At 39.6% G+C, this 23,830-nt stretch overlaps 1 protein-coding gene across 3 annotated transcripts in view; it reads right to left on the bottom strand.

Annotated features, from left to right (window-relative positions):
• Positions 1-3,380, bottom strand: part of ADAMTS20 (ADAM metallopeptidase with thrombospondin type 1 motif 20) — a 180,211-nt gene extending 176,831 nt beyond the window's left edge. For all 3 annotated transcript variants that reach the window (XM_058743069.1, XM_058743070.1, XM_058743071.1), the window contains exons 1-2: positions 2,940-3,380; positions 2,063-2,424 (exon numbers count right to left, since the gene is read on the bottom strand). In XM_058743069.1, coding sequence (XP_058599052.1) covers positions 2,063-2,424; positions 2,940-3,030 — 453 coding nt within the window. In that variant the 5' untranslated portion in view covers positions 3,031-3,380. The remainder of the gene's footprint in view (positions 1-2,062; positions 2,425-2,939) is intronic.
• Between the last annotated feature and the right edge of the window lie 20,450 nt (positions 3,381-23,830).

The following is a 23,830-nucleotide window of genomic DNA, read 5'->3' as shown; positions in this document are numbered from 1 at the left end:
GTCCTCAATGCAGCCTTATAAAAATTAAAACTTACATAGGTATACAGTTTGTAAAAAGTTAAAGTCTGAGGGGCGCCTGGGCGGCTCAGTCGGTTAAGCGGCCGACTTCGGCTCAGGTCATGATCTCGCGGTCTGTGAGTTCGAGCCCCGCGTCGGGCTCTGTGCTGACAGCTCGGAGCCTGGAGCCTGTTTCCGATTCTGTGTCTCCCTCTCTCTGACCCTCCCCTGTTGATGCTCTGTCTCTCCCTGTCTCAAAAAATAAAACGTTAAAAAAAAAATTTAAAAAAAAAAAAGTTAAAGTCTGAGAATATCAATACATTTTCAAAAGCAAAGTAAATATACGTAAGTCAGAACTTAGACAACTATATCCAAATTGGCATAGTTACAGGCGAGGATAACTCTAGTCAAGACCTAAAAACATTTCCAACTGTTTGATTTCAAAAAGGGGAAATTGAATAATAATTTGAACTACACCAGCATTATGAATCAACATGAACAGAAACATCACTCCTAATAATGTTTCCCATCTGGAATGTTTTTCCATGCCATCAAATACTAAATCAAGAAAACATTAACCATGACAAATTGTGGTAGTAAATCTAGAATTTTCCAGACCAGTTACACATTGAGAGGTTCTAGGAAGGAATATTTTTCTTTCCTTTGATATATAGGTGGCTGTATAAATATTAGTGTGTTTCTGCCATTCTGATGTTTCAAGCTTTCTATTTAGATACAGCAGAAAAGGAAATTGTTCAAGACATTAAATGTAAACACAAGGCCAAAGTAACATGAAAAACAGCAAGTAGATCTTCCAAAATTTATTTAGTCAAGACCAATACTCACACCCAGGAAGACATCTTAGGTCAATTAACCTGAGAGGAAGCATTACATTTGAATGCTAGAATCCAGTAACTAAATTCCTAGTTGTTTCTTCTTGAACTTGTCTTTAATCAGAGTTAATGAAGTCGGTTTATTTTAACAAAACTATTGAAACCTGGAGTTTCAAACTTGGACAGTTAAGTGTTAGACCTATTTTCACTAACCCCTGATACTTAATTCATTTTGATCATAGGTAGAACCACCGACATTGTGACTTTGTTACCAATAAAAGGATACCTTTGTATCAGTTATGTAGCTATCCAGTTTATTCTTCTTGCCACTACAGTAGTGAATAGACCCCGCCCCAATAAGATTGCTGGGTTGATGAAGTATTTATTATGAAACCATAAACTGTGCTGGTAACATTTTGACTACTGTTAGTATTTAAAAACGAAGCTAATTAACGTTTTACACATTTAACGTTATTCTCAGAAAAGGTCCTGCTGAAGAAGTTCATCGTTGGGAGTGGAGGGGTTAGGACCTCTGCCTTCAAGGGAGAGGAACACAAAGAACCCATTATTTTTATTTCCTCCCTCCACAATAAGGTTTTTCCTTTTACACAAAAATCTTACTCCCGTCACTCTAATGATCATTTCTCATTTACTGGCACCACGTCTCTGTAGATAACCTATCAAATATGTGAAATTTAGACACCGGCAGATTCAGCCTCTATGGCCACCCCCATACTAAAAAAAAAAAAAAAAAAAAAAGCCAGCTTTTCGAATTCTTTTCGTTTTACATATATTCATTTTCATTTCCTTCTAAATTCAAGGAGATTTGAGTAAATTCAGGGGAGTCAGCTTCAGTAAGTGGTCCGGAATTCGTGTGTCTGAGTGGTATCACCTGCCCTGTTGGAAGAGACATTTCACATGTGGCACAGGCCCCATAGGTCCACTCCCTGACTCACTAGCTCAACATCTGACACTTCCGGAGTCGCCCACCTTTGCGGAAAGGGTCAGTTTTTGCCCAGCAGGTAGAGACTACAGATCTTCCAAATGCCTCTCCCCCATGGCAGGAAGGGGTGGCCTCAGCTTGGGTTCATCTGGGTGTTAATCCCTCTGCTAACCCATTCTGACCTCTCCGGTCACCATCAATTCGGGGAAAACCGAATGACGACTGACTCTCTGAACACAGCCCTTACCTGGGTCCCCAGAAAAATACCAAGGGGCCAGAGGACACTTACCAGGCCTCCACAGAGGCTGAAGACCGCCGTATGATCCGCCCGAGCATTGACCTGGCCTCGATAGAAGCAGTGGCGTAGATCCGGGGCCACCACGCTGCGCTCCTCGGCCCCGCGCGCGGGAGCTCCCAGGTGCACCTCGGTGTAGCCAGTGGCCAGAAAGGCCGCGTCCGCGCTCAGGTTCAGCTGGAAGAGCTGCCCGTAGGCGCTGATTCGGTAGTGGGTCCTGAATGGCGGGGGCTCCAGGGCCTCCGAGCTGCGCTTCCTCCGGCTGAAGTGGTGGCTCTGAGGAAACACTTCGCCAAACTCATTGACCCGCGCGGGGGTCACCACTTCGTAGGAGGTCAGCGTCCTTACCAGGGCTTCTACAACCACAGAAATATGGCCCCTGAGCCCCCGCGCGTTACCAACGTCCCAACCCCAGACTTCAACCAAACGCCCCAGGTCCAGATACACCAGGGGCACGACAAATGCACACACGCTGGCGAGCGCGCGCGCACACACGAACACACGTGCTCCGCTTTCCCACACCCCCGACTCGCTCCAACCTTCCCAAGCAAAGACCCTGACAGGCCCGGCCCTGAACAACCCACTCCTTCTCCCATCCCTCTCTGCTTCCCAACAGCCCACTGGTGCCCTGCGGGCGCACGCGCCTCTCTGCCCCCAAGCGCCCCCACCGCGTGGACCCGGGAGGGACACGGTGCCCGGCGCGCACAATTCCTCGAAACCCGGAGCAGCCGCAACCTCTCAGGATGCTTGGGGCTGGCTGATCCGGGAGTCCCGCGAGCCCCTGCAGGACCACAATCCTCACAACGGGGCTGGGCCACCCACCCCACCTCGCCCCCACCCCGCTGCTGAAGGCGCCCGGCGGTGACCTTACCTTGCCTGGGGTGCAAGTGAATTTCCCAAGATCTGGTGATGAACAGCGAGAGCTGGTAGAGCAGCCCCGTCAGCCACTTGGCCACCCGCATGGTTCCACCCGGGGGATCCCAACCGGGGAGGCCAACCCGAGCCGCCGGCCGCCCAGCCCGGCTTCCCCGCGCTCCGCAGCCTCTCCTCCCTCTCGCCCGCCGTGCTCTGCGCCGGCCGCCGCGGCGCCTTCAGCAGCCTCCGGAGCAGCAGTCCCGGCCCCGGGCCGGACCGTCTCGCCACACCGCCAGCCTCCGCTCCCTGAGCCGCTGCTTCATCGCACTGCAGCCCCACAGCTCCCGGCTCGCTCTCGGCAGCCTCGCTCCGCTCCCTGAGCCCGCACTGCCCTCAGACGCCTTCTCCCTGGGTCCAGATCCACGCGAGGAAGCGAGCCGACCTAGCAGGAACGGTGCCAATATAGCCACCCCGGGCCGGGCGAACGCGGGGGAGAGCCCGCCTCCACGGGCAGGGCCGGGCCAATCAGCAGGAGGCGCGGCCGGTGCTCTCCCTCCCGCGTGCAGCCCGCCCCCAACTCCCAGCCGCGCCCGCAGTGCGGTCCCAGGGGGCTCCGGCGCCGGGAGAGCAACGTGGTGTGGAGCCCGAGGGCCAGCTGGACAACGTCCCGGTACCTGTAACACCCAACACCGATGCAAGCTGTGCGGCCGAGGTCCAGAAAGGTGATAGGTGTGTGAGGTTTTTTAGTTCTTACAGTGAAATGAAAAGCATCAGTTGGAAAATTTCTGTTATTTAGGTTTCAGGGTAATTTTAGGCTTCTCAAGCAAGACAAAATAAGCTACAGCGGGAAGTTCCTGAAGGCAAGGGATTCTTCCAATGAAGCTTAATGACCTGCCTTGATTGGCAAGGGCCCCTGTGTGCTCTGGGAATTTAAGAGCATTGTAGGTGCAAAGGGGAAGGCGAGGTTGCAATCAGCAAGCACTGCTGGGTGTGAATTTCTGGGAGTTGTCTAAGGAAATGCTAAATGAATTGCTCAGTCTCCACAGTTCCCGTAGTTGTCATTTTTTTTCCTTTTAATATTCATTTTTGTACTTAATTTTGTATAAAGAGCTCCTCAAATTATAGAAACATCAAGCCCCACAAAACTTGTATCTGCCCCTGCCATTGTAGCTGCCTGTCATTTTATGAGACTTCCTGCTGGTAGTTTCACAATATTAATTGGCCCTCCCTGTATGATACCCAAATGACCCCATGTATCCCTACTCATTTTCCTCAACCATTACTGTAGCAGTGGATCCAGGTGTGTTGCCTCGTGTCTCAAATTCTATAAACCTTAGTAGCAGAAAGAATTGTCATTTCAGAACTACTCTCTCATTTCTCAAATCCACCTGTTTGATTTGCAGATTCTTTATTGCTTCTTGCTGTAACCAGTATGAAAAGGAAAGGGGAGGAAGTCGTCAGATTGTCTTGAAATCCAACCAAGGGGGAGAAAGAATGTGAGAGAAAAAGGGAAGGAATATATGGGTACATCTTCCCAAACACAAAGGAATACCCTTTCAGTTTAATTCCTGGCCGCCCTTCTTCCCTGAGCTCTCAACAACAAAAATTCTGTTGACTTTGAATTGACCTCTCCTGGCACGCCTCCTTACTTTTATATCATACACTTGGTCCATCTGTTGTTCACCGCTAATGTGAGCCAATCTTGTTTGAGGAAGGAGAGTTTAATTTTACTTTTACCAAGGAAAATACCCAGCTGGGTGATGGTAATTCATACACAATCAATCCCCTTTCTTTTGTGCCTCTTCCTCCCAAATGTCATTTCATTCATCACAGAGTTACAGACATCTAATTTTTCCCCCTTAAGTTAAGCACACTGTTACTCTAAACAAAACAAACCCACCTGTCTATTACCCACACCTGTCTATTTAGAGGTTACCTTCAGTACATTGTAATTTAGAGTCATTTTAATTACATTGCAGTTCTAAATGTATCTTTACATCAGGAGCCATGCCTTCCCTCATACAATAACAGAAAATAGAACTGCACCTGTTTCATTGGCTATCTGCTAATGAAGGCAAAATAAATATTTCATTTCCATCACTGAATTTTTGCCACTCAAAGTAGTTTTCTCAGTGGAGTATGTGATTTTCAGCCTGTTCTAATGTTTTGGAAATGTTATTTTAAGAATAGGCCTATTTTATCTTTTATTAAAGAAATGGGAAGTTGTTTGGGATGTTTATTCCATGCTATTATAATCTTTACCATATTCAGTAAAGAGCATTATTTCCCACATCTTATAGAAGATAAATGTTACATTTCCATTCAGTATCTATGTAACTAAGCTGAGTTTCCTTAAATCCTTTCTGGCTTCAATGCCTTCTCATTATATTAGGCTCAACTGTTATGATATTCACATTGTCTCTCTTCCTTTCTCTGTCTCTGCCAATGAAAATGCCATGAGTAAACTGATCTATGCCATTTCAATCAATTTCCTCATATTGATCATTACAGCAACCACTTAGGGAATTGCTCTGACATAAGCATTATACAAGGGACTTTAGAAAAATTACCTCATTTAATTTATGCATTCTCCCCATGGAATTCAGAACTTACCCAGATCACATATCAAGTTAGACTCAAATATCTTTGGTTTCAAATTCCATACTTTTTATAAGAAAATTGTACTCTTTATACCAGCTCCAGTCTGATGTAGTACAGTTGTAACCAGCAACAACTCAGAAAATGAAAGCCATAGTTATATTACATGTAATTGTGTTTGATTCATAATTTTGACAATCATCATTATAACTATAAGCTATGTTATGAGGTTGGCACAGTGTAGAGAAAATATTTTCAATCTTCCAAAGCAGGAATAGGCTCACTATACTCAAGATAGACTTTGTTTTTATAGTCCTAATTCCAACATAACCAGCTGTTTAAAGTTCAACAATTTACCGAAACTCTATAAGCCAATTGTATTGGACAAAATGTGCTCAATGCATGTTCATGTGGATTACGATTTTTATTACAATATAATATGAGACTGATGTTCATACTGAAAGGAACAACTGTTTGAATAGAGACTGCTTTTCTAATATTAGTAGGTAGGCAGTAGGGTGATCAATCTTTACAGTGTAACTGAGACTAGGGAGTTTCCTGAGATGCAAGACTTTCGGTGCTAAAAGTTGGGGAGTCCTGGGCAAACTGGGATGAAATGGTCATTAAGTTCAGGATTTCTCAACTAAGGCAGTATTGACTTTGGGGGCCAGGCGAGTCTTTGTTATAGGGGGAGGGGAGCTGCCCTACTTGATATAGAATGTTTAGCAGCATCCCTGGCCTCTACTCACTCGGTGCCAGTAGTACCCCACTCCTGTTGTGACAACCAAAAATATTTCCGGACATTGGCAAATGTCCCCTGGGAGCAAAACTGGCCCTAGTTGAGAACCACTGGCCTAACGGGGGGATAAAATTGGAAAATGATAAATGCGAAGAAGTGGGTTTGGCAGGAGACCCACAGATGCCGCTCCATTCTTAATTACAAATGGCCAATTGTAAGTAGAAACATTATATTGTAGCAGGTGTGGGAGATTATCCATCATTCTAGTTAAAACAGTACAAGCTATGGTCATTGTGTTAATTCTTAAAGCACTGTTAGTTCCAGGTGTGCAGAGAATCGATCTCTTCCGCCCAAGCAATTATTACACTCTGTTCAGATTGTAAGGGTTATGTGGGGAGGGGACTATCAACAGGCTCTTTGAGGCAGTATCCCCAGCACCAAATGTTGTGTCCTCTTGGAATAGAAAAAAAAGTAAATATTCATTATATAAACAAATAGTAATATTAACATTTATATAACCTGGAAGAACAGGCAAATTACCAATCTTACCATTTGCTTTTAATGAGGATATTTACACCATTTAAATTTAATATAATACTTAATATATGTATATTCAAGTCCATCATCTTGTTTTCTATTTGTCCTACTTTTTTATTTTCTGCCTTCTTTTGGATTAACTAAATGGATTAACTATCATCCCATTCAATCTGTGTTAGCTATAACTTTTTCCTTATTTAGGCGGTTACCCTAGAATTTATAGTCTACAACTTTAATATATCTCTGACTGGCTTCAAGTATAGTATGCAAATTAAATTTCATCCCTCCCAACCTTTGTGCTGTTGCTATCATCATACATTCAACTTTTGCATATGTTGCAATTCCCACTTTGCATTCATGCTATTTTTATTTAAACAGCTATTTCATCTGCTATCATTTTTGTTCTGTCTTAAAGGCTTTCTTTAACGTTTCTGATAGCACACGCTCTACTTGTGATGAGTTCCTTTTTTTTTCAAGTTTTTTTTTTTTTTTTTAGTTTATTTATTTTTGACAGAGACAGAGTGTGAGCCTGAGCTGGGGAGGGGCAGAGAGAGAGAGAGAGAGACACAGAATCCGAAGCAGGCTCCAGGCTCCGAGCTGTCAGCACAGAGCCCGACGCGGGGCTCGAACTCACAAACCAAGATCATCACCTCGGCCGAACTCAGACGCTTAACCGACTGAGCCCCCAGACGCCCCTCAAGTTTATTTTTGAAGCCTGTTTTTTCCCGGGTATAGAATTCTAGGTTGGGAGGATTTGCCCCCCACCGCTTTTATTTCTCAAAAGCTGTTGATCAACTGTCTTCTTGCATTTTTTAATAACAAAAAAAAAAAAGTCCTTATCCTCCATACATCAGGTATCTTTTTGTTGTATATGATTTTAAGATTTTCTTCTCTATTGCTAGTTTCATTCAATTTATTTACAGTGTACCTTGATGTGATTTTTTTTCATGTTTCTTATGCTTGGAGTCCATCGAGTTTGGGGAGACTATGAGTTTATTATTTTCATCAAATTTGTAAAATCTGTGGTTGTTACTTTGTCAAATATAATTTTTTGTTCGCTCTCTCTCTGTTCCTTCAGGGACTGCAGTTATGCATATATGAGAATGCACACAGTTGTCCCACAGCTCTCTGAAGCTCTGTCTGTTCTAAATTCTCCTCTTCCCTTCTGTGTTTCAAATGGATAATTTTTATTGCTGTCTTCAAATTCACTAATATTTTCTTCTGCAATGTCTAATTTGTAATTAATCATATTCACTGTCATTTTTACCTCTAAGGCTTTAGTTTGGGCCCTTTTTTTGTATCTTGCATGCCTCAACTTAACTTTTTGAACATATAGAATACAGTTATAATCAATCTTTTGATGTGTGTTCTAAAATATGGGTCAGTGCTTGGCCAATTTTGATTAATTGATTTTCCTCCTCAGTATTGGTCATGCTTTCCTGCTTCTTTAAAGCCTGATTATTTTAATGTTTTATTTTTATTTTTATTTTTATTTTCATTTTGGAGAGAGAGAGAGACAGTACAAGCAGGGGAGGGACAGAGAGAGAGAGAGAGGAAGACAGAGAATCTGAAGCAGGCTTCAGGCTCTGAGCTGTCAGCACAGAGCCCAATGTGGGGCTTGAACCCACAAACCACAAGATCGTGACCTGAGCCGAAGTCAGACCCTTAACTGACTGAGCCACCTAGATGCCCCAAGCCTGATAATTTTAGATTGGATGAATTTTACTTTTGTGGGTACTGGATATATTTGTGTTCCTACAAATCTTAAGTTTTGTTCTGAGATGCAGTTAGGTTTCCTGGAAATAGATCTTTCCATATCTTTCTTTTAAAATTTATTAAGCAAGAATGAAACAATGCTCAGTCTAAGCATACTTGTTTGCCACTACTAAAGCAAGAGCATTCTACATAGAATGTATGTACCTTACCCAATGCTCATATCTGAGATTTTCTAGTCCAGTTAGTGAGAACAGGCACTACTCCCATCCCTGTAAGAGCCAGTGGCAGTGGTACTTCTAATTCTGTTGGGTGCTTCTTTCCTAATTTTCTTGGACTTTTTTCACCTGTGTGTGCACTAATTTTAAGACAGAACTCATTTCATATTGTATAGTGAGAAAATCAACCTAAAAAGTGAAACCTGGTGCATATATCAGGATGGTTAACGATCTCCTCCTGGAAATTTCTTTTAAAAGAAGAGAATGATAACTCCTGGATCATATACCAATTACCATAAACAAGTAAGATGACAGCCATGTGAAGGAAGTAAAGAAAATATTCAGAAATGAGCAAGAAATCTCAGCAGGAAACACACAGCAATAACATAGGAAAAAAGAAGATGAGTGGCCACCCTGTTTTGGAAAAGCTGTAGTCCTTGTGTGAAACACCGAAGATTGGGTACATGAGCAGGTCCATGTCCTGTCTAGAGAAACAGAGGAAGTGGGCTATGCAAAAAATAACAAATAGGAGCCAGAGTTATAGGAAGCAGTCTGTCTCTGTGATAGCAGAGAAGAGAGCACTTAGAAGGCTACTCCATACTTCTCAGCCCAACAAATCCTGGTCCAAGAAAAGAAAGTTAATTCAAGGATGAAGGTGTTTTTTTTTTCTTTTAAAAAGGATTGCACACAAGAAATTCAGTACACTCTAAGAAAGAAATTGGGAAAGAGCATCAGAATTTATCTACAGATGAAGAAACACACCAGAAGAATCTTGCTATGGAGCATATAAAAAGTATGACCAAATATTTTGTTACAGACTATAAAAAAAAAATGAAGAGATTACTTTTGAAGTCAGATCTAAATCAGTGGTTTAGGACTCAGGGAATATACAGAAAGACAACAGGAAGAAATAAAATGTGAGTTAGCAGAATTCAGAAAAGAAGTGAAGGAGGAAAAGCATCTTAACAAAACTGAAAAGAAAATAGAAAAGCATGAAAGAAAATAGAAAATGCGCTTGTGATGGGGAAGGGAATATGGAGGAAAAATGGGAAAACTGACCACACTGAAATGGAAATGAAGAGAGGAAAGAGAGAAAAGAAGGAAGGAAGAAAGGATGGAGGGGGAAGGAAGGAAGGAAGGAAAAAGAGAAGAAGGAAGGAAGGAACGAACGAAGGGAGGAAGGAAGAAGGGAGGGAGGATTTAGGAGAAAAAAATAAGTAGAAAAGATATGCATTAGAGATCCACATACACATATTTAGAGTAGCCTCTGAAGAAAAAAGAACCAGAAAAATAAACAGAACATATTTTAAAGTTATAATTCAGGAGTGCCTCTGTTGAAATAAAAGACCCGAATCTATGTATTGGAAAGTAGGTTATATTCATATTTCTCCACTGCAACATTCAACATCAGAAGATAGTGGAAGAAAATTGTTAATAGATATACTCAAGGAAAGAAAATGTGAGGCAAGGGTTGTATCCAGCCAAGCTGTCTTTTAAGTACATACTATAGACAAACGGTTTTGAATACACAAGAACTCAGAATATTTTTCTGGTGACCAAAATGCAGTCAACCAAGAATGGGTAAATGATGGCAAAATGAATTATATTGAACTTTGAATAATTTTAACCTAGAACTAAGACTGACATAAATGTTGAATAACAGAATGGAATGCAAATATTTATCTATTTTTTTAAATTTTTTTAACGTTTATTTATTTTTGAGACAGAGAGAGACAGAGCATGAACGGGGGAGGGTCAGAGAGAGAGGGAGACACAGAATCTGAAACAGGCTCCAGGCTCTGAGCGGTCAGCACAGAGCCCGACGCGGGGCTCGATCTCACAGACCGTGAGATCGTGACCTGAGCCGAAGTCGGACGCTTAACCGACTGAGCCACCCAGGCGCCCCGGAATGCAAATATTTAGAGTAAAATGAAAAAACAAAGCTATAAATAAGCGCAGTATAAATATATAACTACACAGCATAGCAACCACCTCATGTAGCAAATTGTGAATATTATAAGGAGATAGAGGAAAGAACAGTATAGTAGTAAGAGTTTTTAATTCACATCTATCATTTCATGACAGAGTAAAAGGGCAAGAACATAAGAGAATATAAGAAGACCTACATAACGTAATTAATAAAAGAGTTCTGTCTTGAAAATATACCTTTTGGGGCACCTGGGTGGCTCAGTTGGTTAAGCATCCGACTTCAGCTCAGGTCATGATCTTGCGGTTTGTGAGTTTAAGCCCCACATTGGGCCCTGTACTGACAGCTCAGAGCCTGGAGCCTGCTGCTTGGATTCTGTGTCTCCCTCTCTCTCTCTGCCCCTCCCCCACTAATGCTCTGTCTCTCTCTCAAAATTAAATAAACATGAAAAAAAATTTTAAAGAAAATATACCTTTTGTATAATTGTGTAACATTCATAAATTCCAGAAGATAAAAGTAGTTCAGACAACATTCTTTTTTTTTTTTATTTTATTATACTTTATTATTTACTTATTTTAAGATTTTATTTTATTTTATTTTTTTATTTTATTTTATTTATTTATTTATTTATTTTTAATATATGAAATTTACTGTCAAATTGGTTTCCATACAACACCCAGTGCTCATCCCAAAAGGTGCCCTCCTCAAATAAAGCTAAAAAATAACAAAAGCAGAAAAATCAATGTTTATTATAGAGGGAGTTTTAGAAGACTTGGGTCAAATAGAAAACACAAACATATATTGAAAAATTGGTTTAGAAAATCAGGGGCGCCTGGGTGGCTCAGTCAGTTAAGCGTCCGACTTCGGCTCAGGTCATGATCTCACGGTCCGTGAGTTCGAGCCCCACGTCGGGCTCTGTGCTGACAGCTCAGAGCCTGGAGCCTGTTTCAGATTCTGTGTCTCCCTCTCTCTGACCCTCCCCCGTTCATGCTCTGTCTCTCTCTGTCTCAAAAATAAATAAACGTTAAAAAAAATTAAAAAAAAAAAAAAGAAAATCAGCAATAATTAAAAACTATATATCTGAACATATGGGATAGACATAGAACAGGACTCAAAATTTATAACCTTAAAATTTAAGATCACTTTGAAAAAATGAAAAATTAATTCAGCAAATAACTCAAATACTGATAAAAATTAAAAGAAAGCAGAATAAAGGAATTAATGAAGATACTGATAGAAATGAAAGAGTTACAAAACACACGGTAGGCCTTCAAATTATACTAAAGATAATGTGTTTAACTGACTTTGGCGGGAAAATCTGTCACAAGAGAAGGAAGATTCAAAACCCACTTGAGAAGTTAGCCTGTAATATGTGAAGCTTAAAATTAAAAAGGTATTCATATTAATCTAGGGACAAATTTTTTTGATTTGCTTTTTGTCATGGCTAAATTTCTAAGAAAAAGAACTAGACATCTTATTCTCAGTTTATATAACTGAAAGGAATAAAACATTAATAGTAACTTTTATAACAGTACCATAAAGTAATGAAAGTAAATAATAATAAGCGGTGGCTGTGTGGCTCAGTCGGTTAAGCGTCCCACTTTGGCTCTGGTCATGATCTCATGGTTCATGAGTCCAAGTCCTGTGTTGGGCTCTGCTGTCAGTGTGGAGCCTACTTCAGATCCTCTGTCTCCCTCCTTTGCTCCTACCCCCTTCATGTGTGTGCTCTCTCTCTCTCTCTCAAAATAAATAAACATAAAAAAACACTTAAAAAAATAATTAATAAAAGCTGTATGTGGAAAGATACACCACAGTAGCTGTGATGGTATCCTTGGATGGTAGATCATAACTAATGTCTATTCTCTACAACAAGCACATATACCTTAAGTAATACGATATAAGTAATATAATTAATATAAGTAATATAATTAAAATGTGATTTCCTATCTTACAACATACCTAAAAATCACTTCCAGATGGATTGCAGATCTAAATGAGAAGGATAAAGCAATTGAGCTTCTAACTTTCATTAGAAGAATACGTGTCAGCCAAAAATGATAAACTAGATTGTAATAAGATTAAGAATGTCTCTTCGGGGCGCCTGGGTGGCTCAGTCGGTTAAGCATCCGACTTTGGTTCAGGTCATGATCTCGCAGTCCAAGTCCGTGAGTTCGAGCCCCGTGTGGGGCTCTGTGCTGACAGCTCAGAGCCTGGAGCCTGTTTCAGATTCTGTGTCTCCCTCTCTCTCTGACCGTTCCCCGTTCATGCTGTCTCTGTCTCAAAAAATAAATAAACGTTAAAAAAAATTTTTTTTTAAAGAACTTCTGTTCATCAAGAGATAGTAGCATTAGAAGCCTAAAGAATGTGGAAGAAATGATTTGCAATTCATATACATGACAAAGGACTAGCTTCTAAATATATAGGTAAGGATCATCTTGGAATTATGGTAAAATCAAGAACTTTTCAAGGCACAATTAAGAGAGTGGAAAGTACGGGGAAAATTATTTGTAATACATTTATCTGGGAAAAAAAAATTGTATCCAGAACACATTAGAAAAACCCCCATCAAATCAGAAAAAGACAGATGACCAAAGAGAAAAATAGTGAAAAGATTTAAAATACATTTGCTAAAAGAGAATATCAAAATAGTCAACATAGGAAATGTGTTCCACATTCCATGTCATTACGGAAATGCAAAAAAAAACACAATGAGATGCTGTCACATACTGGTAAAAATAAGTAAATTTAAAGATAGAAACAAACTAAAAGAAATATCAAATGGTGACAAGGACTTGGTACAACTGGACCTCTCAGACACTGCTGATGGGGGTACAAATTGCTACAATCACTTTGGAAACTGCAGAATATACAAATACTGTATAACTCCTTAGTATATCCCCACAATTAATGCATCCATAAGTTTGTAAAGAGAGATGAACAAGAATGTTCACAAAAGCACTATTTTTGTAATAGTCAAAAACTAGAAACTACCCAAAAGCCAATCAATAGTACAATAGATGAATGAATTGTGCCAGATGTACACAATGGAATTCTAAACAGAATGCGAATGTACAATCTTACACCTACATTCAACAACACAAATAAATCTCACAAAAATATTGTTTATAGAAAGACCCAGATCCCTCCTACTCCCCAAAAAGAGTACAGAGCGCATAATTCAATATATATGCAATATATGAAAGCAGGTAAAACTATTCAATGTCATTAGAAGTCAAGATAGTGCCTAACCCTGGGGCGGGGGGTTGGGGGGGCGGGGGGGGAGAGAAAACAAAGATTGGAATAAAGATGAATGGACTTCTAAGATGCTGGTAAAATGCTGTTTTGCGTTCTGGGTTCTGGCTGCACAGGTGGGTTTGGTTTGTGAAAGTTCATATATCTGCATTCATAATGTGAATTTTCATATCATAATGCCATGTATAATTTTTCTGTGTATATGTGTATGTATAATGCTATATTAAACATTTTTTAATTAAAATATTTACCATGGAAAAAACCTATTTAATATGTAGAAAAACTCTGAAATAACTTCAAGTAATTAAATATTAAAATAATCTTTTGGAGTAAATATTTGATTCCAGACACAATTTAATCCAATAACCAGAACCCATAACTAGAATCTCATGAGCCAAAAATACCAGGAAAATTCTGACAACAATAAATATCTCCCATGGCTATTTTCTGTCACTTAACCACATATTCAATTTTTCTTTTTAAAATAAGAAAGGAGGGGCGCCTGGGTGGCTTAGTCAGGTAGGCATCCGACTTCAGCTCAGGTCATGATCTCACGGTTCGTGGGTTCAAGCCCCGCATCGGGCTCTGTGCTGACAGCTCTGAGCCTGGAGCCTGCTTCAGATTCTGTGTCTCCCTCTCTCTCTGCTCCTCCCCCACTCGTGCTCTGTCTCTGTCTCTCTCTCTCTCAAAAATAAATAAACATTAAATTAAAAAAAATAAAACTAAGAAAGGAAAGAAAGCCTTATATGTTTTCCTCTAAAGAACATATTTGTACTTAATTAAAATACATTGCTAACTATGATATTTAGCTCATAAGTTAGAAGAGGGAGGGAGGGAGGAAGGAAAGAAATTTAATATATTTGTTTTGATTTTAAGAGATTCATGAATAATTCTTTGGTCTTCTTTTAAACTACATAGTGCTAAGTTTACCCAGGAGAATGTAGAATTCTGATGAATTCAATCATCATTTTACATCTTATTTGCAACTTTTTGACCTCTTATAATCTACTGCCTGTTAAGGTCCATAACCTGTTGGTTGTTATAAATATTACAGGATTTCCTGATAGAAGTATTTTTCTGTCACGTTCTTTCTGAATAGAATTAACTTTCTATTCAGATTAATGTTAATATTCCATGAAAATGAAATATAAATGGAGGAGTCAACTGCTTTAAAAAAATACGTTTTTCTAAACACTGACACAATTCTATCTGTTTAAAAGATATTTATATTGGAATAAACTGATGTGTCTTGATTATGAAAATTGGTCTTTTGGTCAAATACTCGAAAACAAGTTCTTGATAGTTTATGGTCTCAAATCCATATTAATAAAATGCTTCTTTCTAGACAAAGTATTTAATAACTAATATATTTTTCATTTCATTTTATTAATGAGACAAAATTCTAGAAATCTATTAGGGATAAAAAGAAGGTCAAAAGAATTATTACCACTAACTTTTTTTAATTCTACACTAAAGCAAATATATACTATATTTAGGGGGAAAAAAACTTTCTTTTAAGGAGGTGTTAAATTGAAAATAGACACTGTGGCATTTGACCAGTAGAATTTTTTGCCAGGAAGAAAAATGGCAGATCAGAGGAGCCCATCTTGAATTTACTCCAGTGACATGATTGACTGCCAAATAAAGTGGAATACTACCAATATGAGGTGAAAATAAGGCAAGGAGCCTTTGGCAAGCCAGTGAAGGAAAGAATGGCACCATTCCAAGGGCAAAAGAAGAAAGAAGTGCTCTCTCCAACGTCCAGCTTGAATTACAAAATTCTAGAAGCAATGGGAGGAGCTAATAATACAGCCTTGTTCTAGCTGGGGAGGTGCCTGGAAATCCATCAGACTAACATCATGATGATTGAATGGTTTAAATATAAGACTAGTGGTGTTTGCAAAGAGCCAAGTAAATGTGTGCACTCAGGAGAATATGACACCAAGCAAAAATTCATCTAGGATTTTTCATTTCAATATATATTACCACATTTTTCAAAAAACATAACCATTTATTTTCTAAGACTACAAACCGGTTGGAATGATGCTCAAGGACATTGCCATATCAAAGAACAATTATGTCAAATCTCTTCGTCTTGAGGTCTCAATGTGTTTTCTTACCCATGAACTGCAAAGACTGAACTGGATAACTTCAGTAATCATTTAAAAGCCTAACATTTTGTTTGTTTGTAATTTTATAATTTAGGTTTTTTCTTTGTTTGTTTTGTCTTTTAAGTAGGCTCCATGCCCAACATGGGGCTTGAACTCACAACCCTGAGATCTAGTCACATGCTCTACTGAGCCAGTCAGGTGCTCTTGTAATTTTATAATTTATAATTTGAAATTTTGTAATTTATAATTTATAATCTTGGTTTAAGATACCCAAGATACACCAGATAATGGAAGAGGTTGTGGGCTGAAGAAGGTCAATACGAATATTGGAACTTCATTGTAGAGGGAAGGTAGCAAAAATGGATGTTGCACTTTGGGATATTATATAGGAACTTGAGAAATTCCTCATTCCTTAATGAAACAAGATAGGATGGGAGTCAAAAGCTGAAATAAATATTTTAGCATCCAAAGGACATCAGTGAAGTGCAGATGAATTACCCGTAGTCAACCAAGTTCCATAAACAGGGTAGAGAGAAAAGTATACATTGCATTTGAGATGTTCCTTAGAAACAAAATTTATGTGCACTCACTACCTTCGTTTCATCTTTTTACCCTGCACACAAATATAGAAATAATTCCTTTATTATTAAGGTGATAAAAATTGGATGAACTCTTAACAGAAACACAAGGTCTTCATTACTTCATATATGCACACAAGCAAACTGAGACAAAAATATATTTCATGTCAAAGTGTGTACTTTTTACAGAAAACTAAAGTAAGACATACACTTTATAAAATAAGCATAATTCTATGTGGTTTTTCAATTGTTTATTTTTTCCTAATTTTATTTAAAAGTATAGAAAAATGGTTGGAAAAGTGTACATTTCAGAGCCCAATTATAAGCCATATAAACAAATTACCTATTTTATTGCCACGTAGTTCTTAACTCGTTGCCCAATTTGCATACTTGCTTCCAATTGAATAGTGAATATATTCAAAACTTAAAATACCTCAAGACCTCCATTGAGGATCTTAAAAATTTTTGCTAATCCTTACAAGAGAAATTCTAAAAGAAAATTTCAATCTGTTTTAAGAAAAAGCAATGAGCCCTGTCACATAAGCATAATAAAAACAAAATGTAGTTTTATTGAATTAATATTACACGTTCTTACTTTTGGAACTACAAGCATAATCTATTATCTACATATCTATCTATAACATAATTTGCTTGACCAAAATTATTCAATGCATATGATTAAAAGATAAAACTTCATCCTGACATAGCTAATTAAGCAAACTTTCAGGAATTACTTTGAAAATATATCTGCCTAAGGAATGCCTTACACAATCTTCATTCACATAGTTTTAGAGAAATACACATGAGTGATATTCTAAGTTTCTCTTCCCTATGAGAAAATGCTGAGAATACCCAAAAGTTGTTGAGTATCCAAATTAGAAACATTGCTGAAATGCAAACAATATATTATCATCTCTTAACATCATCCTTTCTCCATTCCAAGGGATGAAGGAAACAAATTCTAACAAGCACATTGAGCTCTTGCCATATGGACTTGAAACTTTGAAAATACCTAGATCCTCATTTCCTTGAATACATATAAAATAAGAAATGGTAGGCTAATTATTTATAGTTGACAATAGTTTTCCAGGATCTGTAGCATAACTTACAGCACTGAAATATTTATTAGTAATTCTTATTAGCTCTTTGTCTCCTTTAAGGTAAGCTACAGGGATGGTAGGAGAAGCAGGGTGGGGAGCCTGAGCTATGTGTGAAATCATCATGGAAACCACATCTATGACCAATCAGTGAGAATTGGTAGTCATGATTCTGCAATCATTATTACAAAGCCCTACATGTGAACTTATTTAAATCCCGATTCTATAGGATTAGTTTATTACAACTGGGATTGGAAACGAGCTTTAGGGTGGTTCATTTTAAGATACTGTCTTAAAGAATCAGGATGGAAAGTTGAAATATGAGCCAACATTCGATTATTTAAGAGCCAAAGTTTCCAGAAGAACAGGTGTAGTCAACTAAGAAGGGGGAGGGTCAAATAAAATGAGTGATAAGTATCTCCTGGATTTCACAAAAAGAAAAGAGGAAATCATTGATGTCCTTGACGGAGCTGTTGGTGTGAAACTGGAGTCAAACAAAAGTGGAACAGAGGCTGACGAGGTGCAGGTAGTGAGCTCAGACATGCTTTCCAGTCACTTCAATATGAAGAGAGAGTGGTCTCTGAAAGAGATGTGATTGAAGAAGGGCTTGTAATTTCTAAATGTTTTAAGGGCAAAAGTGTCTTTAGTGTGTTTAAAACCTGATAAGATGGGGGTACCTGGATGGCTCAGCTGGTTAAGAGTCTGACTCTTAGTTCAGCTCAGGTCATGATCTCATGGTTCATGGGCTAGAACTCGTATTGAGCCCTGAGCTGACAGTGCAGAGCTTGCTTGGGATTCTCCCTCTCTCTGCCCATCCCCCACTCTTGCCTACTCTCTCTCTCAAAATAAACTTAAAACAAAACAAAACAAAAAACCTCATGGGATGAAGCCAGTAGAGAGCTGGCAGTTAAGATTGAGAGGACAAAAAGGAGCAAGGATGGGATCCTGGGAAGTGGTGGGTGGATTGGTCTTGGGAAGAAAGATATCCAGCTGATAAAAGGGTGGCTTATAATCAAATGAATATTTCACTGTGCTGGCAGGAAGTTGAGGGAATCCCACTTTCAGACTCCTATTTTCCCTGGGATGCTGGTAACTAAGTTATCTTCAAAAAAGGAAAGGCAGGAGAGGGGGTAAGAGTTTTGGGGTAAGTTGAGAAGGCTTGAAACGTCCTTTGGTCCTGATGAGGTCACAGAGGGAGATGTGGAGGGGAATGTTAAAGGATGGCCTGGAAGTATTGAGTCTCCACCTAAGGTCGGAGAAGGCTGAAGTGGTACTAAACTCCTGTTTCGGCCATTTTCTTCAGCAGAACCCTGCCACCCAATAGAAAAGATATTGAGAAAAATAAAATGGCCTAGGGATTCCTGAGATTGTGCCACTTAATGGAGATTTCATAACTTTTGCTGGCCTTTAGGATCAATTCAAATACATGAATACTGAAACTTCCAAGGGGACCCAAGATTTCTCATATTTCTAGGTAATGACACTGTAAGCCTACTGAGGGCAGTGATCATGTCTTTTTACATGGTGTCCCAAGGACCTAACAGGGCCAAGCATATGTCAAACTTAATACATTTTCACAAATACATATTGAAATCAATGCTAAATGGATAGATTTCTTCATCCACTGTGAAAATAAAACACTGCCCACTTGTCTTCAGGACCAAAAGAAATCAGTGTAAAGTCTAAGTATAACGTAAAAGGAAGATAGATTACTTACTGGCAAATTGCATGTGGAAAGACATGTATGTACTTTGAATTTGTTACTTTTTCACAGGATTGTGTATTTAAAAGAGACCTAAGTACACCTACTAAAAGTAAGTAGTTGCTTACTTGATACATTAACTACAATGATCTCTGGTAGTAGCCAGATGACAGAGGACTGAACTCAGGAAATGTGGTGAGTAACAAATACAAATTTCGCAGTCTTAATTGGTGGTCGATGGTCTTCATCATAAAATAAATGATAAGGGGCACCTGACCGGCTCAGTTGGGTAAGCATCCAACTCTTGATCTCGGCTCAGATCGTGATCTCACAGTTCCTGAGATCAAGCCCCAAGCCTGTCTCTGCTCTGACGGTGCAGAGCCTGCTTGGGATTCTCTCTCTCCCTCTCTCTCTGCCCCTTCCTTGCTTGTACACGTGCATGCTCTCTCTCCCTCTCTCTCAAAATAAACATTTTTTTTAAACACAAGAAATGATAGTAGTTATTTATTATCAAAAATAACATTCTAGGATGCTTATTATGTGCCAGGTTCTGGATTCAGCACTTAGATGAATTTTCTAATCCTCATAACAACCCTTAGAGGCAGGTACTACGAACATCCCCTTTTTGCACATAAGAGAATGATTCTTAAATAGATGGAATAACTTGCTTGTGATTATAGATTGGGTAAATGGCAGAGCCAATATAGATTCAGTTCTCTCTGTCACCAGATCCATACTCTTTTGCATGCTGTCTGCCCATCCGGTGCAACTCCTTCATTTGTCAAATGTAGAAACCAAGGCCCAGGGAATAAGGTGAGTATTCCTAAACTTCATTAATTGTCAAACCATAAATTGAACTCAGATGTCTTCATCCCCAGTCCAACAATCTCTTATCCATTCTTGAAAACCATAAGCCCTAATACATTAAATTGCTAGTATTGGAAACTTCACCCAACTCCAATCCACTGACTCAGTGAATGAAATTCACCCTTAGTTAAGTGACTGGATCCATTTTCCATCTTAATGCTTCTGGCCAAACTGAAATGAATCTATCTGAATTCTTTACTTCCATAGAGAGTATATTGCTAACTCAGATATTTGAGAGAAATTTTGTCTTAATGCCCCTCACGATTCCCCCAACACTGTAATGTGAGAGGATCAAGAAGCAAACGCCACTCTATGAAGCCTTTGGGAGGATACTCAAAATAGAAAAAAAGAATAGTAGCTAAAATATTACTATGATAAGTCAATAGCCTAATCCCTCCAAATTTATTAATTCATTTAAGGCCCACAGAATTGTATCACAGAAAATGGGTTCAGCTATCATCTGCATCTTCCAGTTGGGGAACTTGAAATACAGAAAGTTCCTGTGATACAGTAGGAAGTGACAGACTCTGTATTCGGATCTTGGCTCTCTGGCTCCACAGCCCACACTCCTACTGAGAACCTTTTCATGTATATTCGCATTTACAAATATGAAAGAATGTTGAATCAGACTTCTCCAGTTTGTCTTTGTTTTTGTTTTTCAGCTGAGGCCCCAGATCCTAAGTCAATGGATAAAAAGTGCTGCATCAGGGCACCTGCGTGGCTCAGTAGATTGAACATCTGACTTCACCTCAGGTCATAATCTTGCAGTTTGTGAGTTCGAGTCCCACATAGGGCTCACTGCTGTCAGTGTAGAGCCAGCTTCAGATCCTCTGCCCCCTCTCTCTGCCCCTTCCCCACTTGCGCTTTCTCAAAAACAAATAAACATTTTTTTTAATGTTAAAAAAAGGGGGTGCCTGGGTGGCTCAGTTGATTAAGCATCTGACTTTGGCTCAGGGTCCATGAGTTCAAGCCCCACATTGGTCTCTGTGCTGACAGCTCAGAGCCTGGAGCCTGCTTCAGATTCTGTGTCTTCCTCTCTCTCTCTGCCCCTCCTCTGCTTCCATTCTCTGTCTCTCTCTCAAAAGTAAATATTTTTTTAAATGTTAAAAAAATGTTTCAAAAGAAGCGCCATGTCTACAGTCTAAAGGATACATCATCACAGGACTTACTGATAGGTTTTCCAACTGTTCCAGAAGCCATCACCCCTACCAGTCTGTGGAAGATAAGAATAGAGATTTATTAGATGTTCCTTCTAGGGGAGTTTGTAGGATGAATCTTTAGTGATAGAGGGCAAAGAGAAATCTTTAGACAGATTGGTGGGGAGGCATTTTCATAGAGAAAGTCTACTGGCATCTCATTCCCCAACTAGATGCTTCATAAGCTGCATAAACTCCTTGGCACATCCGAGCCTAATACAAGAAGGATGAGAGTCCCGGGGAGAAGCTAAGGAATTCCTAGAGTTTGGAATGCAGAATCTACCAATCTGAGTCTTGCCTGGAGCAGCCCGGAAGCGGTGCAAGGCTGCAGTTGCCTTTGTCTGCTAAGTGAATAGAAAGAAGAGGGCAGTCATGGAGGTGACCAGCTTGCATTTCCAGAATTTGTCAGGACTTGGATGCACGAGTTCTGGTGGACCAAACGAAGGCCGTTGAAGGAAGCCAGATTCCAGCCTAACACAGTTGTCTACCTCAGTCCTGCCTAAGAAAGTTGTCTGATGGAAGAAGAAGACCCAGCAGAAAAAGACTGTTTCGGGTCCACCTGCAGCTCAGAAGTGAGGTGAGAGGCCAAACAATGAAGTGTGTGGGGTCGGCATGTGCTCAGGCACAGAGGAAGTGAAATCAACAGGGCAGCCGTGACTGTGATGTTATGAAGTGTCAGCTGAGCAGTGGCCTTGGATGAATCACAAAGTTAATTAGGAACTATAGAAACAAGCTCTTGCAGCTGCAGGAGAATACTCTAAAAGTCACAAGAAGCACATGTAAGTCACTCCACCAGGGAAAGGGGTTCGGATTTTAGTTGTGGCTACTTACCACCCTATATCCCAGCCCAGGAGGAATTGCATGTCAAGGGCTATAGACACTTAATAAATGTCTATTGAATAAATAATGAACACACTGTCGTCTGTAGTAGATCTCATTATCAGTTCTTGGAACTGATCTGGCATGTCTGGCAATTCTCACTATATTCCTAATTATTTTTTCAAATTTTTTCAGACAATAGACATCTATGTCTTCCTCAGCTAAACATGCCTCTTCACCCTTCCTCTAGTAAATGCAACGTCTTCTTTTGTGAAACTGGCCTCCCCTGCTTAAAGTTTTTGACATCAGTGAGGCTGCCAGTCCCAGGCACGTGAACCAGGCTCACCGTTCAAAGGTCCCATTGTTTTAGCAACAGGGATTGTGTAAAGGATTGGCACAAGACTCAAAACTGGTTAATCAGCATTATTGCATAGAAGTGTTATATACAGAAGCAGGGAGAGAGAGAGAGAGAGAGAGAGAGCCTGTCTTTCCTCAGAGTCATGAAGCTATCATGTTTACAATGTTATAGCTGCTGCTACCAGCCATGTTCACTCTCACATGGAGAAAGCCAGTTTGAAGGACAGAATGAAGGCGAGCAAAGATAAGCTGAGGGGTGTGTGTACGTGTGTGTGCATGCGTGTGGGGGTGTGTGTGAAAGAGAGAGATTGACAGAGAGGAGCAGAGAAAAAAAATAAAAGTTTTATAAAGAAGGTAGTAATTACATTTTTCATTTAAAAATTTACATATAAAAATTTTCTTCATTAACATTTTCATGCTGTTTAAACAAAAATTATTTTCGTAAATTGGAAGAAAACACAAACACACCTAATAGAGCACATAATGGGAAAACAAATGACAATGTTTATCATCCTTTAGCTTGCCTTTATCCTCCACCAGGCTTGCCTTTTTTAGGCTGTTTATTTCAATGCTGTCACCATGTGTGACCCTAATGAAGACTCTAGCTTCATAGTCCCCATGCTAGGAGCTGTATTGTTTTCTGCAACACTCCGGAGTCCCCCATAAATATTTAAAGCATGCCAAGCTTGTTATCTACAAAGGAGGTTCTGGGCAAGAAGTAAGCTCTAAAACTCCCCCTAGAACACTAAAATGGGATAAGAGAGTCATTATCAAATTATAAAGCTCTGTAAAATTCAGGCTGACTTCTCCTTGTGTTAGAAGTTGTTCTTCATTTTTCTCATCTACATTTCTTTGTATATCCTGTTTCTGACTAGATGGTCTTGTTTAATATTTCTAAAGGAGATCACCACACTGATTCTTAAAATCAAAGAATTTAAAGCAGGGGTGGGGGGAAACTCATGGTTGAAAACTAAGCAAAATATAGAATGTTAAAGAAAAGCAAATCAAAACTGTCATGAAACACCAACAGATTTGAAAGTTGAATTATTCAAGGCGGCAAATTTTCTGGATTCCAGCTCTATGCTGCAAGAATTGGAAACAGATAACAGAGGCATTATTATATTTTTCACTGCCAGCCTTCTGCTGCCACCACAAAGCACCCCAGTCTCTGTCCCTGTTGCCAGTCGGCAAGAACC

Source organism: Neofelis nebulosa, chromosome 8, assembly GCF_028018385.1.
Source record: "Neofelis nebulosa isolate mNeoNeb1 chromosome 8, mNeoNeb1.pri, whole genome shotgun sequence".
Classification (NCBI taxonomy): domain Eukaryota; kingdom Metazoa; phylum Chordata; class Mammalia; order Carnivora; family Felidae; genus Neofelis; species Neofelis nebulosa.
The sequence above is the reverse complement of the archived record's forward strand: the minus strand, read 5'-3'. Positions and strand labels throughout refer to the sequence as shown.